Here is a 13,683-nt window from a genome sequence, read left to right as displayed (position 1 = left end):
TCAAACTTTAACTTATTTTTTTTTATATTTATAGTAATAAATAAATAAACAAATATGTCCCATATTTATCGACCACTTTTTATCAATTTTCCGCTTGAAACATTATTCCACCAGTATAAAACTTTCATCAGTGTAAATTGAAGTTTCGAAATTTTCAGAACGGTAGCGAACGAACCATTGTTGTGCTACACGATCTGATACAGCATCGTCTCAGTAAACTTCGTAAATTTTATTGGTGGTTTGCATGGGCTTCTTCCCTTTTTTATACAAAAATTTCAAAATATAGCGAATTTTTCATTATTTTCACTAATTTTTGAACAGCTGTAACTGTTTTTCAAATTCACCGAATTTAATTTTTTTTTGTGAAATGAAGACTTTCCAAGACTATATGGTATGACACAATGTGATTGTTAGCACTGGAGATATACGACTGCAACGACATCTATTGACAAAATACGAAAATAGTTTTTCGACTACCCAATTTTTTGGGGTTTTGGAAGCTGGCAACTTTTTTATATTATATTGTAGATACTCAGAACGTTTTGACTTACGAACGCTATTTGTGTTGTTTACCGTAACTTAAAATATTCAACTCGGCCACAAATCACAAATATTTTCGAGCGATTTTTTTTTCAATATTCGATTTTTGGATTAACTCAAAATCAGTGCAACGATGAGCATAACTTAATTTTTGGCAATGAAGTCGATCAAGAACCAATGTTTATGATGGTATGGTAAATTTAATCGAAGTCGTAGAAGAATTTTGTGAAGGTTGTCCAAAACCAACCGGAAATTATGGTGAGATAGAGATAATTAAAGGCATTAGTGTGACAAGCATACATTCTATATAAACTGTATAACCGCTTTCCTCAATACTATCTTACTTTATACAGTTTAGAAAATTGTTTGGTCTGAATAATTTTGTTCGATACGGCATTCTCTAACACTTAGCAAATAAACAACGACTACTAGCAACTTAATATATATTTTTGTATCACTTTTGATTAGAAACTCTGTGGAAAAATTGTGAGAGTGCTTTGCATAAAAGAAAGACAGTTGACTGACTAGTTGGGCCTGCTGCTGCTACTAGTTGTTAGAAAGCTTACAACTAATTGAATTGACTGCAGGGTGTTCAAAAATGGGCAACACACATGGCCTGCCGTAGGATTTTTATCGCAGTCGGCTTGTGCCCGCTGCCCGTCGTCTCGTGATTGAAGGTGTTGGTTTCAATATTTTGCAATCGAAATGCGCAAAAAGTCAAATATTTGCGCAAATGTTGTCAATCTAGTTATATGTATTTGCACTTTGTTGTAATCTTTTTGGCTTTTATGAATTTATTTTTATTTTTTTTCTTTCTTTCGTTGTTTGTTTATTGCTTCTGTGTACGAGTCAAACCAGAAGTGATTTCATGTCCATTCGATGACAAAATTATTACGTATTTAAAAGGTTGTGCGTTTATCTGCAACTTGCTGTGCTATTTAGATATTTACATTTTTGTATTTGATATTTAATTATTTTTTCGCTGTTTTGTAAGCAGTTTTTGGTGTAAATTGCGAATTTTAGTTAATTTTGCAACTTTTTCTTTTATTTTTGCACACAATTAGAGCTTTATCTCTCGAAGGCGACCAACTCTCTTCGCTGCACACCGACCAATTACGCCCACGTACTTATAAATATGTTAATATGTATTAACGTTTAGTTGCGGCTGAAGTGTCTTACATTGCTTTGGTTAATCGAATTTGGCGTTCCGTTGCATTTAACGAGATTTATTTCCTGAATTATTTTAGTTGCTTGTGCATGATTTTTGTTTCGCGAACAAAACTGAAAATCAGACAGTAGTCTTAACTTTTTTGGATATAAAATTGGAGTAATTATTTTATGTTCTTTCTAATTATTTTAAAATTTTTGTTGTGCAATGTGTAATAAGTGGTTCTTCTTATGCTTGCAGTGCATAACCCCACAAAATCATTGTACTAACACAGTTATGCCGAGATATAGCTTACAAAAGCGATCTATTGGATAACTAGACCTCGAAATCTCGAGGTATAGGCCATGGGGAACCAGAGCTATTTTAATAGATTTCAACGAATAACATTCAACAACACATTATCTTCTAATCTTTTCATATTTACTGGCGAAATATGCCTACTTTAGAAGGATACTTCTATCAACATAGTCCAGCAAGAACTGAGATCCAATAAATCAATATGTAAATTAAATGGAAAATTAAAAATAAATAGCTTAAATAGTTAAAGATTAAATCAATCAAACAATTTCTTTTTCCTTAATGGCGTAGACAAATATATCGGTATCTATCCCATCCCACAAGTCTTGCGGTCGATGGTAACGTTGCAAGAATGGCAATCTGTTTTCTCTCCCCTGCGACACGGCACTGTTTATCGTATCAAAACCAATGGCTTCGTTTGCATTAATATATGCAATATGTCTAGTAAAAGGAATACAAGTTTGTGTTTTTTTTTTGTTGTATTAGTTAGAACCAAAATAATATCCATGCCTCTGCACCATAGGGCGGGAATAATGAGTGACTCATAGCGTTTGGTCTTTGTTCGTTGACAGAGGACTTTCCTTCTCAATTGTCTACTCAGTCCGAAGTAACACCTGTTAGCGAGATTTATTCAGCGTTGGATTTCGAGGCTGACATTGTTGTTGGTGTTAATACTGGTTCCAAGATAGACGATATTATCTACGACTCCAGTGACGTGGGAGCCAAATCGCGTTGGGATGACCATTTATTTGACGTCCCTGAGTGGTCCTTCCCAATCCTGACGGTCGAGACGATCTAACGAGTACAATTTAAATACGATTATTTTATTTGTCTAAAACGTTTTATGAAAATATATGTATATTTTCCTTTTTAATCCAATACATTTTGCCATCTTTCAGGCAGGAGATTTCACTGTCATAAAATTGTCGATTCTCGCGGACACCGGAAAAAATATTTGTCAGAAGGTGCCACGTATGCAGAAAATGGTGGTTGTAAGAGGTCTTCAGCATTAATTGTGGTATTGTCCGACAAAAGCTCAAAATAAACAAATCCTTTGAAATCCCACCAAACAGACAACATAACTTCTTTTGATGAATATCTTTGAAGCAGTTTGATCTGGTTCATCCTTTTTAGAGATAGAGATTTTGGGGTTTAATTCTTGTAAAGAAACCACAGTGATAGTTGTTTGTCGCGAGCAAGTGCTTTTGATTGGCACAAATTATTCAAAGAGTGTCGCGAACACGTTGACGACAAACCACTTCCAAGACGGCCATTAACATCAATTAATGATCAACACATCACTAAAATAAAAGGAATGGTGCTTGACAATATTATTAACAGTCAGAGATCTCACTGGCATCATTGGAATATCGGAAGGATCAGTGAAAACTATATTAAGCCGAAGAAAAGTGAAAACACGATTGGCTTCAAAATTTACGCGTCGGGTCAACGTCTGTGAAACAAAGCTTTGCGACTACCAGGATGTCATGAAACGTATTGTTACTGGCGTTGAGTCTTGGATCTATGCTTACGTTCCGGAAACCGACGATCAATTGGTCGAACATGTTGCAAAGGTAATTCGAATATGAAAAAAGCACGTTAAAGCCGGAATACTACTTGACTGTTATGCATCGTTTGCGCGAAGCTATTCGTAAAAAGAGGCCGGAATTATGGACTGACAACTCTTGGCTTTTGCACCACGATAACGCATTGTCGCATACTGCATTGATTCTTCATGTGTTTTTCCCCAACCAATATCGTTCCGCAACCACTGTATAGCCTTATTCAGCTCCGTGTGACCTCTGGTTATTCAGCAAACTCAAACGACTGCTCCGTGGAAACCGTTTTCGGAAACTGACTTTAATAACTATTTCGAGGATTGGGTAAAACGTTGGCATAAGTATATTGATGCCAAGGGGGATTACTTGAGGCAAGCGATATAGATTTTTAAGAATAAAATAAAAATGTTAAAATTATGAAATAAGTCTTACCATTTTTTGCTCATAGTAGTATAACGGTAAGGCGGTTAAGTGTGATGTTGGCTGCGTAAAAATTCAATAAGATCAGCTGTTGTCATTAAATAAAATTACTTTGCGAACGACGTAGTATATTACTGATCTTATATTTAGGTCTATATTCCAGTAGTAATTTTACGTAACTCTTGGAGCTTGTAAATTTTTGCTTTACCATTACTGTAATGTATCACACTGTGTTAGATATGAGATGGATTGTTTTTATTTTTGTAGATTTTTAGTAGATTCTGCAACACTACCTGAAATATTGAAAGTTGTTGCAATGGATCTCCAAACATAGTTAGTAAATATTCGTTTACAGATATAGAAACCGAAAAGTTTTTCATCGAAATGCTGAAATAGCAACTCAAAAACTCAAAACAAAAACTCAAATATTTAAAGTCTAAAAGTAAAAGAGAAACACGATTTTATTTTTAAATCTTTAATTGTTTTTATTGATTTTTTCTGCTTCTTTATGCAATATATTTGTATGTTTTGTATAAGATTACGAGTAAAGGGGTAAAAGAGAGGTGATAGTAAAAGATATCTCGTGTAACGAGAATAGCGAAAGATAGTAGAAGAAAGTAGAAGATTTAGAAATACAGAGCGGTGAAAAGTTCTCAAAGTTGTTGTACGAAACTAGAATGAACATCATATATTATAGTGTTGTCGGTAAAAATATCAGTATCATTGTTGTTGTTATTGTTATCGCAGTTGTTGTAGCGGATTTGTGCTTCAAATCCTTTCCTTCCTTAGCATGGCGTATCGGCAAACATTTACGACTACGAGTTTGCGCCAACACCACAAATACAGTGTAACATAGTGATTATGATAAGTAAATAACATGGAATACATGAGTGTACAAGGTACATAATATATCGTTTAATATAATAATAAAGAACATAGATATGCGTTAGACAGTGTGTGTGTGTGCGTTGCATATAAATGTCGGTAGGCGTGTCAGGGTGTGGATTGCGGTTGTGGATAACGGAACGCGGTATACATAACGGCGAAAAGGTGAACTCGATCTCAATTATACATATTGTTTAAGATCAGTGCGGTGGCAGCTTCCTTCATTTGGGAGCAATATTGTCAAAATCTTTCTTGTGCTTATATGTAGTTGGCAACGCACTTCTATACTTCAGCCTATATGCATAATGTGTGCGTGTGTGTATGTATGTATATGAATGTCAGTTTGTAATAATTCTTTGTGAGGATCTTGTTGGTATGCGCATGCCGTGTTTACCAAGTGCCAGGTGCTGGTGCCAAATTGAGAGAAGTCGCCGAGTTGACATGGCCAGCTAGAGGAGCTGTGTGAATAGCGCCGCGTGTCTTTGCCACATACACACCCGAGCCATGACCCAAGGCAAGTGGAGCAGCGATCGGTGCGGCAATTGGAGCAGCGATAGCAGCACCTAGAGGTCCTTGGCTGAGTGAGATGCCGGGAATGCCAGCGCGCAAACCGAGTCCCAGACCGCCGAGTCCCAGGCCACCGAGTCCCAAGCCACCGAGTCCAATGCCACCCAATGCAGTAACGGCAGCTGGTGCGCCCCAACCGCCAGTGGCGAGCAATGGACTAGGGTGTACGGCGGAAGTCACATACGACACGGCTGGTGCAATCTGTGCGGTCAGCGGCAGCAGAGAAGAGTGTACACCGGCGGCAAGAGCCAACATGACTACGGCAATAACGAACTGGAAGAGGATAAAAAAGTAGGTATTATTGTTTGGTATAAAAGAATAAGCAAATTTTTTTTATTGTACATTTTTTAAATTTTTTTTTAAGCAATTAATTTTTTAACATCGGTTTTTTAGGTACTTTCGAAAAAACATTTTCTTGCACAAAAAAATCACATATATATTTTTCATTTATGACAGTTTTCCTAAGACACATCTTGTTGGTTCTTCATTGTGTTCTTAAATTGTTTTTCATAATTTTTAAACTTTTTTTCGAGAGTCTTAAACTCCACTTCTGAAGCGTATATACATACATCCTTGAGGCACCACAACTTCATAAGTATTACCTTCATGTTTGCTGTTTAAAGCGGAGAAGGATTTGAGAAGTGAAGAAAAGGATATATTGTACTGCTACTGCACACACTCAAGAAGTGTTGACTTGATTCTGATTTCGAATACGAAATTATGCCAACTTTTATACTAAAAAATTCGTTGAACTTCATATGCAGCGCCACTATAAAATAATTGCAGCAGCAATAAGTTCAATATGGGTGTGCAAAATGAGCAAAAAAATCGTATTCTGTAACACAACAATAATAACAATAACGACAGGCAATAGCCATATAGCTGAGGTGTAAGCAGCGAAGAAACGCCGGGCGCCGGCTAAACTTTAAATTGTAACGAAACTTGTCTTGTTACACACTCAAAAAATGCTAGGAAAACAACGTTGAGCAGCAACAACAACCACAACGGCAGTATATTTAATAAAAATAACAATAACATTGGCATAAGCGGCCGCATAAACGCAAACAGAACTAGAGTAATATTTGGTGTTGGTGTTTTTGCACGCCTGCCAGCCACCACCCTGCCAACCACCTGTCCACACACACTCGCACACGCACACAACCGAAAATATATGCAGTCTTTCACAGGCGGCCACCACCAGCGCCGCCACCAACTGGGTGAGCTGCATGGAAAATTGCCGAACCTCGAAACCACTCAACTCACTTTAACTCAATTGTGCTTCACGGGACTGCGCTGCAGCGCAAATTTACTCCACCAGCGATATCGAAACACCTCAACAGCCGAATGTTGGCGCTGCAAAGTATTTGGACGCCTTTTACGCGCGCTGCTTGGAGTATGCATATAAGCACATATGTATGTGTATATACTTATGTATATATGTGAGTGTGTGTGTGTGGGCACGCTTTTGGCGTTACCCTGATGCATATCTTGCGCGGCAAGGCCCAAAAGAACGCTCCATAATTGCTGTGTGTGTGTGTGTGTAATGGTGCAACCTGCAAGTTTGGCGTTTGCTCGCAACAACAACACCATCGCTGTGTCAGTGCAACGCTCGTATTGGCTTGCATTCGAATGCGCTGATGGACAACAGCTGTTGGCTATGCAAGCCACCAAAACAAATACCTTCCGCTCCCTCGCAAACCTTCTCTGCGCTTGACTGTGCGCGCCACCCAACAATATTATTGCGCAAATAAATGTAAACAATACGCGGCAATGAAATAAAATAAAAGCAGTGAACATATTACAACAACAAAAGTGGTGTATTCATATGAAATGGTTGTTGTAATAATTAACTCACTGCACTTAAGCAGAGCTGGCAATTTAGTGTACGTTCTTTTCATGCACTAGTGAAAGGCTGAAGTCTCAATTAGCTTAGGTATTGTCAAGTTAAATGATATTTTACTAGTATTTAAGCTGAAAGAAGCTAGTGATCAAGTGTTTCTAAGACGCCAGTTTTGATTGACGGTTTTGAATGGCTTTTCTTTAACGTAGTCCATATAATATTTCTCTCTTCAGTCTCTCGGCTTTTAAGCCACACTTTATTGATTTATATTCAAGTTTTTGATTTCAGTATGAATCTGTTTTGAGACTAGGCATAAAAGGTTTTAAGGTCTTGACTACACTGACTTATATTTACTGCTTGAATCTTCAGATTCAGGGTTTATTCGGACGTGAAAGTCCTCAAGAGACTCAAACGAAGGGTCAGTAGGGTCCGACAAGACATCGCAGCCGATTGGAAGTTTCACCACGATAACGTCCCGGTTCACACCGCTTTTCTTGTGAGCAGCCCAGATGTGGTCCCGGACTTTTTTTTTTTTGTTTCCTTGCCTGAAAATGCCGATGAAAAGCAAGCATTTTGAGACGACAGAAGGGATCCAAGCAGCATACATCTCAGCTCTCATGGGTGACGCCTTCAATGCCTCTTTGAACCCTCTTTGAAAGTTTTTAAATAATTGTACTCAGTCCTATTACTTTCCGGACAAACCCTGTACAAACCCTGTACAAGCCCCTAAGAATCGCGTATCCATTACTTCTACGAAGATGATCAGATTTTTATATTTCCCGAGGTATAGTTTTTTATTAGCGCTACTAATACTAATGTACTAATATTAACTGAAGGTACAGAAGTAGGTTAGGTCAAATTAGATGGCTGATTCCTCGGCGGGGGAGTGGTAGGTGAAGTCCTTTATGATAAAAATTTGTAAAGCGTTAGATAAAACTATTGAAGGTGGATATCACCTTTCGGCAAAAGAAGCCTAACAAATCCGCTTAAGCATTTTATTTCTATGTCCGCTATGGCACCCAAATGACTAAAAATATGAGATCCATGGTGTTTTTGCCTTGACCTGAAAAAAGCGAGGCAATCGAGGAGAAAGTGTTAAGGTGATTCTATCTCATCTTCTTCCAAACAACTAAGGTCTGGCATCTTGTTAATATACAATCTTACTGCATGAATCCCAATCTTACAACCATTGAAAGGTGAATCTTGCTGAGAGCGAAGAGTTCCCTGGACCTCCTTCGATTTATTCTGGGCCAGAAGGACTTGCGACAGCACCACTACCGGTACTTGATCAGAGCTTGTTGATTTGCTCTGCGATTTAACAGTCCAGTAGTGAACCACAAAATGCCAACAGAGCTTCTATGTTCTCTGCCTGTTTGTATAAACGCTACCTAGTACAACAGTCTTTGAGATGTCTGTACATACGCGAACTAGTCCCTCAGTGGCCATAGATCAAGGTCAATTTCTTGTACGTACGTCTGACATGAAACCTTGAGACGTTCTTCTTAATTGACAGTGTGACCATATCGGATAATTCTCCTGAATATCCTCCCCATGGTAATCGTTTTAATATGAGAGTTAATCGTAGGGGTTATCTCCAATAATTGCAAGAAAAAATAGCATATCATTTTGATATTTCAGAACGTATTGCCGTTGATACTCCATTGACCATCGAGAACAGCCTCATCTTATACCATGATACGGTAATGTTCAACCAAAACCTGAAGCATCTATCGATCGCCCTTCATTTCTCTCTCTTTGCCTCTCTCTCTCTCTCTCGGTCATCTCTGTTCAGTGTATTAGTGATCCGCATTAAGAGAGGATCTTTGAGTTCAGCTCGCAAACCCATCAAACACTTTGAACCCGATTCTCCTTAATTATATAACATACGAAAATATTGACTTTATAAAAATCTTGCAAAATCTTTATTTAAACAAAAATATTCAAGCATTTCCATTTCTTACACTGTTATTATATATATTTTACAACAACATATGGCGTATCTTTATGGTTAGTTAATGGTATTTATATAAGTTACTGGAGAGATAGAACCAATACGTAAATGCGAAAGGAGGAAATTTACAGAAAACATTCTTTGTTAAGTTTATTTAGTCATTTTCGTAATATTTGTATGTTTATAAAAAAATAGTCATCAATGATTTCGAAGAACAACAACTTAAACAGGAAGAAAAGAACTTAAAGAAGAATATTCAGAAAGGTCAAGGCTAAAAGACAGCTCACAAGTTCTCAAAATTACTACACAAAACTGGACTGGAAATGTGTTGGAATTGTTAAAGAATATTTTGGATATCATATGCTTCGATGGCAACAAATGAACATCCAATCATCCATTGTCTGGGTATTAATCTCAGCAAGTAAAATGAACTATATGTATGTATATGTGTACAATGTACATATTATATTATTTATTATACATAAAAAATATAGATATGCCTTAAACATATGTTGCATAAAAAATGTCGGTAAGTGCATTAGGATGTGGGTTGCGGGATATCGGAAACGAAACTGCAGAAACGGCGGAAATCTGCATTTCGCTCTAAAATATACATAATCAGTTAGTGCGGTGGCATCCTCCATTAGTCATCGGTGTCGTCAAATTTGTATTAAGTATAGCTGCTGACAGCGTGCAACCATACGTACTTCTGCTTGGGTTTTGTTTTGATATGTAGGGATATGCGTTGATCTGGATGAAAAGCATTTTGAGCCATATTAGTGCGTGCCTGGAGCTGGTGCCAAGTTCAAAGAAGTCGCCGAGTTGATGTGTCCAGCCAAGGGAGCAGTATGAATAGCACCGCGAGTCTTAGCCACATACACGCCAGCACCATGACCCAAAGCTAGAGGAGCAGCAATCGGAGCAGCGATGGCAGCACCAACAGGTCCTTGGCTAAGTGAGATGCCGGGGATGCCACCATGCAAACCGAGTCCAAGGCCACCCAAACCGGTGATGGCAGCTGAACCGCCCCAAGCGGTTGGACCACCCCAAGCACCCTGTGCTAGCAAGGGACCACCGCCCAATGAAGAGGTCACATACGACACAGCTGGAGCAATTTGTGCGGTTAGCGGCAGCAGGGAAGAGTTAACACCAACGGCAAGAGCCAACATGACTACGGCAACAACGAACTGGAAGAGAGTGGGGAAGTTAAAGTTTCAGTTAGAATTGAAAAATATTTCTGCTAGGATTTTTTTTATTATTTTGTTTTAGTTATTTCTTTTTGTTTTTTTTTTCTGATTTTTGAAAAAGAGTCTTCATAATTCTTAAGCAGTTTTTGCGTTCTATTTTTTGAATTTCTTTCACAATTCTTAATCGTCTCGGCGTTCTTCGTAAATAATCCAACGCCGTTTAACTATATATTACCTTCATGTTTGCTGATTAAAGCGAAGAAGGATTTGAGAAGTAAAGAAAAGGATTTGCTGTATCGCTACTAGGCACACTCAAGAAGTGTTGACTTGATTCTGATTTCGAATACGAAATTATACCAACTTTTATACTGAAAAATTCGTTGAACTTCATATGCAGCGACGCTATAAAATAATTGCAGCAGCAACAACAACAACAAGAAGCAACAAAAAATAACTGTAACATTAACAGTTAGCATTCAGCTGCTAAAGAGCGGCAGGAGCACAAACGCCGGGCGGCGGCTAAACTTCAAATTGCAACGAAACTTGTCTTGTTACATACTCAAAAAGCACAACAACAACAATTCCTAATAGCAAGCGTATGAGCGACCGCATAAATGCATTGGAAGTAGAGTAATATTTGGTGTTGGTGTTTTTGCACGCCCCTCAGCCGCCAGCCTGTCCAAGCCGTCTAGCGTCTATACAAAACCCAAAATAACCTTTCACTGCCGGTTGCCTCTGCAGCCGCCACCAATGCGAAATTCCGATCTCAGCCCACTCAAATGGACTGCACTCAGCTCAACGCGACTCCAATGCGCAACTGTGCACCAACATTCATGCATACATACATACATATATACCGGCTGCAATCGGTTGGATAAAATCTCAATGGCCAAATGTAAACACTAGAATGCACATATTTATGTGTTGTTGCTAGTTCAGCTAAATGTTGCATTTGCGTTGTGTGTTTAGCAGCTTTGAACCAGCAAAGAACCGCCAGAAAGGTGCTGGAAAGCGTCTGTCAGTGTGTCAGCTTGTCAGTTCGAGTGCTCTAGCGCTAGACAGCTGCTTCAGCAGTGTCAAAAGTGCTCTAGCGCCCGCCCCCTATTTGTTGATGAGCATACTAATTGTATAATTAGTATAATTTTTATGCGGATATTTACGCAGAAATTATGAATAACTTATAAGTTCAATTAAAAGTAAAATATGCCAAGCTCTTAATGAAAAAACCTAATAACTGCGCTGGAATGACAAGTAAATTTCATAAGCATAATGTACCTGCATAAATATTTTGGTTTATAGCAGATATGTTCATTTGTATGTATATATGTAATATAATGGTCGCCCGCTGCAACCAAACGTAAATTCACTCAATTTACTCACTCATTGACTTAACTTGCATTGACGTACACACACACACACATGTATGTATATCTGTATTAAATATTAATATGCGTTGTTTTTGTTTTTCTTTTATGGTTTTTTCGTGGCGCTTAAATCTCAATTAGCTTTGGCAGTTACAAAATAATGGTCGCGTGCTTACACTGAAACTGTGTCTTTGAGATAATGAAATTATTTATCATTCAACGTAAAGCTGCCAGATTAAGAAAATGTATCGATTTAAAACAAACAACTAAAAAATAAGTAACGTAAACTTCGGCTGCAACGAAGCCATTATACCCTGCACAGTTGCATTCTTACAGCATAAGAGGGTATAAAAAGATGTTTTTTTCTGATTTTGATAGAACAGTTTGTATGGCAGCTATATTATATAATGGTCCGATTAATGTTTTGCAAAATATTCTTATTTACAATCGTTACGGATACACTTTTTTCTGAACGCATCAAATTCCGAAATCGAAGTCGTTGGCCTCTTAGTTTAGTTTTTACGCACGGGAATAAAAGGAAGTCATTCGATGCCAAGTCAGGACTATACGGTAGATGACTCATCAAATCGATGTTTTGAGTGCTCAAAAATGTACAAATACATATTTCGATCGATGTGTGAGAGTTCGTTTTGTCGTGCGGGAGAACGAGACACCTTGGGCGGTTGATGTTCTGATTTTTTGAAAGACAACTAGCAAACAATTGGTTATAACATGTATAATTTGCTGTTGTTATGGTAGTTTGGTGACGACATGTCCAGTTTTTTCAAAGAAAAAAAACAGAAAAGCATTTGCTTGGAAATGCTTCGTGAGGAATTGGATTCGGTTCATATTGAAATAACCATACAGTCGACTGCTATTTAGTTTTGGGCTCATACGGATAAATCCACGATTGGTCATATGTAACAAAGCCATATATGTGTACATGTTTCGAAGCAACGCTAACGTATCTTTTTAACATTTCTGTCGACCAACCTACACGAGCTTTCTTTGCGCGATTGACAAATTGTGTGGGATTCAATTTCTGCAATCAAATGTTGCAATATTTAATATATGCTGGTACTAATAAAGCTTATAGTGGTCTCAATCTCACAGGTCTCAATCTCAGAGGTCACATGACGTTCTTGCAATATAAGCTTGCGCACAGCATCTATAGTTTTTGATTTCGGACGACCTTCACGAAATACGTCTTCTAGTGACATGCGACCTCGACTGAATTCAATATACGTTACCATCGATAAGCACTGGTTCTTGATGGAGCTTCTTCGCTAAAAAATTAATCAAGTTCTTTATTGCTCTGTTGCTGAGTTAATCCACGTCGTAAGTTGTAAAAAATAATAGCGCGAAAATGTTCGAGATTTAATTAAATTTTTTTTTGGTCGCGATGAATATTTTTAGTTACTGTAAACAACACAAATAAGGCTCGTATGCCAAAATGTTCTGAGGATGAAGAAGATCAAAAATTTACGATAAAGTAAACAGAAATATAATCCAGAAATTTGTCAATTTATTTCAGAAACAAAATTAAAGACGGTCTCCATATTTGAATATAACAAAAAATGCTAATTTATAAAGTATAGCAACGTATGCAGTTTAAATTGTTAATAAATCCAATTAGATCCGTAACTTTGAAGCGCGACGCGCCTTGTTAGAGAACTTGAAATAGATCCTAGATAAATTCAGCTTCATCTGTGATATGTTCGATTGATAAATTCTATGCGATTTATCCTCCAAGTTTTCCAGCATAGAAAAATGAGTAACTGAAAAAATAAGGAAACAGCGGGAAAGCAACAATACTTATCGCCGCCATGTGCAAATTTGAATTTATTATTGGGATTTTTTTCCTATGTGATATTCTATCTCTAGCTTACAACTTAACGCGAAAAT

The 13,683-nt window shown here is 37.6% G+C and overlaps 2 protein-coding genes across 2 annotated transcripts; both read right to left on the bottom strand.

Moving 5' to 3' along the window:
• Window positions 1-4,487: 4,487 nt before the first annotated feature.
• On the bottom strand, window positions 4,488-6,119 carry LOC120769659 (adult cuticle protein 1-like). The gene is made up of 2 exons (XM_040096767.1): window positions 6,039-6,119; window positions 4,488-5,709 (listed from the first exon to the last, which is right to left on the bottom strand). The coding sequence occupies exons 1-2, from the start codon at window positions 6,042-6,044 to the stop codon at window positions 5,260-5,262; spliced, it is 456 nt and encodes a 151-aa protein (XP_039952701.1). The 5' UTR covers window positions 6,045-6,119; the 3' UTR covers window positions 4,488-5,259.
• Window positions 6,120-9,704: 3,585 nt separating this feature from the next.
• Window positions 9,705-10,719, bottom strand: LOC120769660 (adult cuticle protein 1-like). The gene is made up of 2 exons (XM_040096768.1): window positions 10,650-10,719; window positions 9,705-10,414 (listed from the first exon to the last, which is right to left on the bottom strand). Exons 1-2 carry the CDS (start codon window positions 10,653-10,655, stop codon window positions 10,004-10,006), a joined length of 417 nt encoding a protein of 138 aa, XP_039952702.1. The 5' UTR covers window positions 10,656-10,719; the 3' UTR covers window positions 9,705-10,003.
• Window positions 10,720-13,683: the final 2,964 nt, after the last annotated feature.

The sequence above is a fragment of the Bactrocera tryoni genome, chromosome 2 (genome assembly GCF_016617805.1).
Source record: "Bactrocera tryoni isolate S06 chromosome 2, CSIRO_BtryS06_freeze2, whole genome shotgun sequence".
NCBI classification, from domain to species: domain Eukaryota; kingdom Metazoa; phylum Arthropoda; class Insecta; order Diptera; family Tephritidae; genus Bactrocera; species Bactrocera tryoni.
Note: the sequence above shows the minus strand (reverse complement) of the source record. Positions and strands in the feature narration are given on the sequence as shown.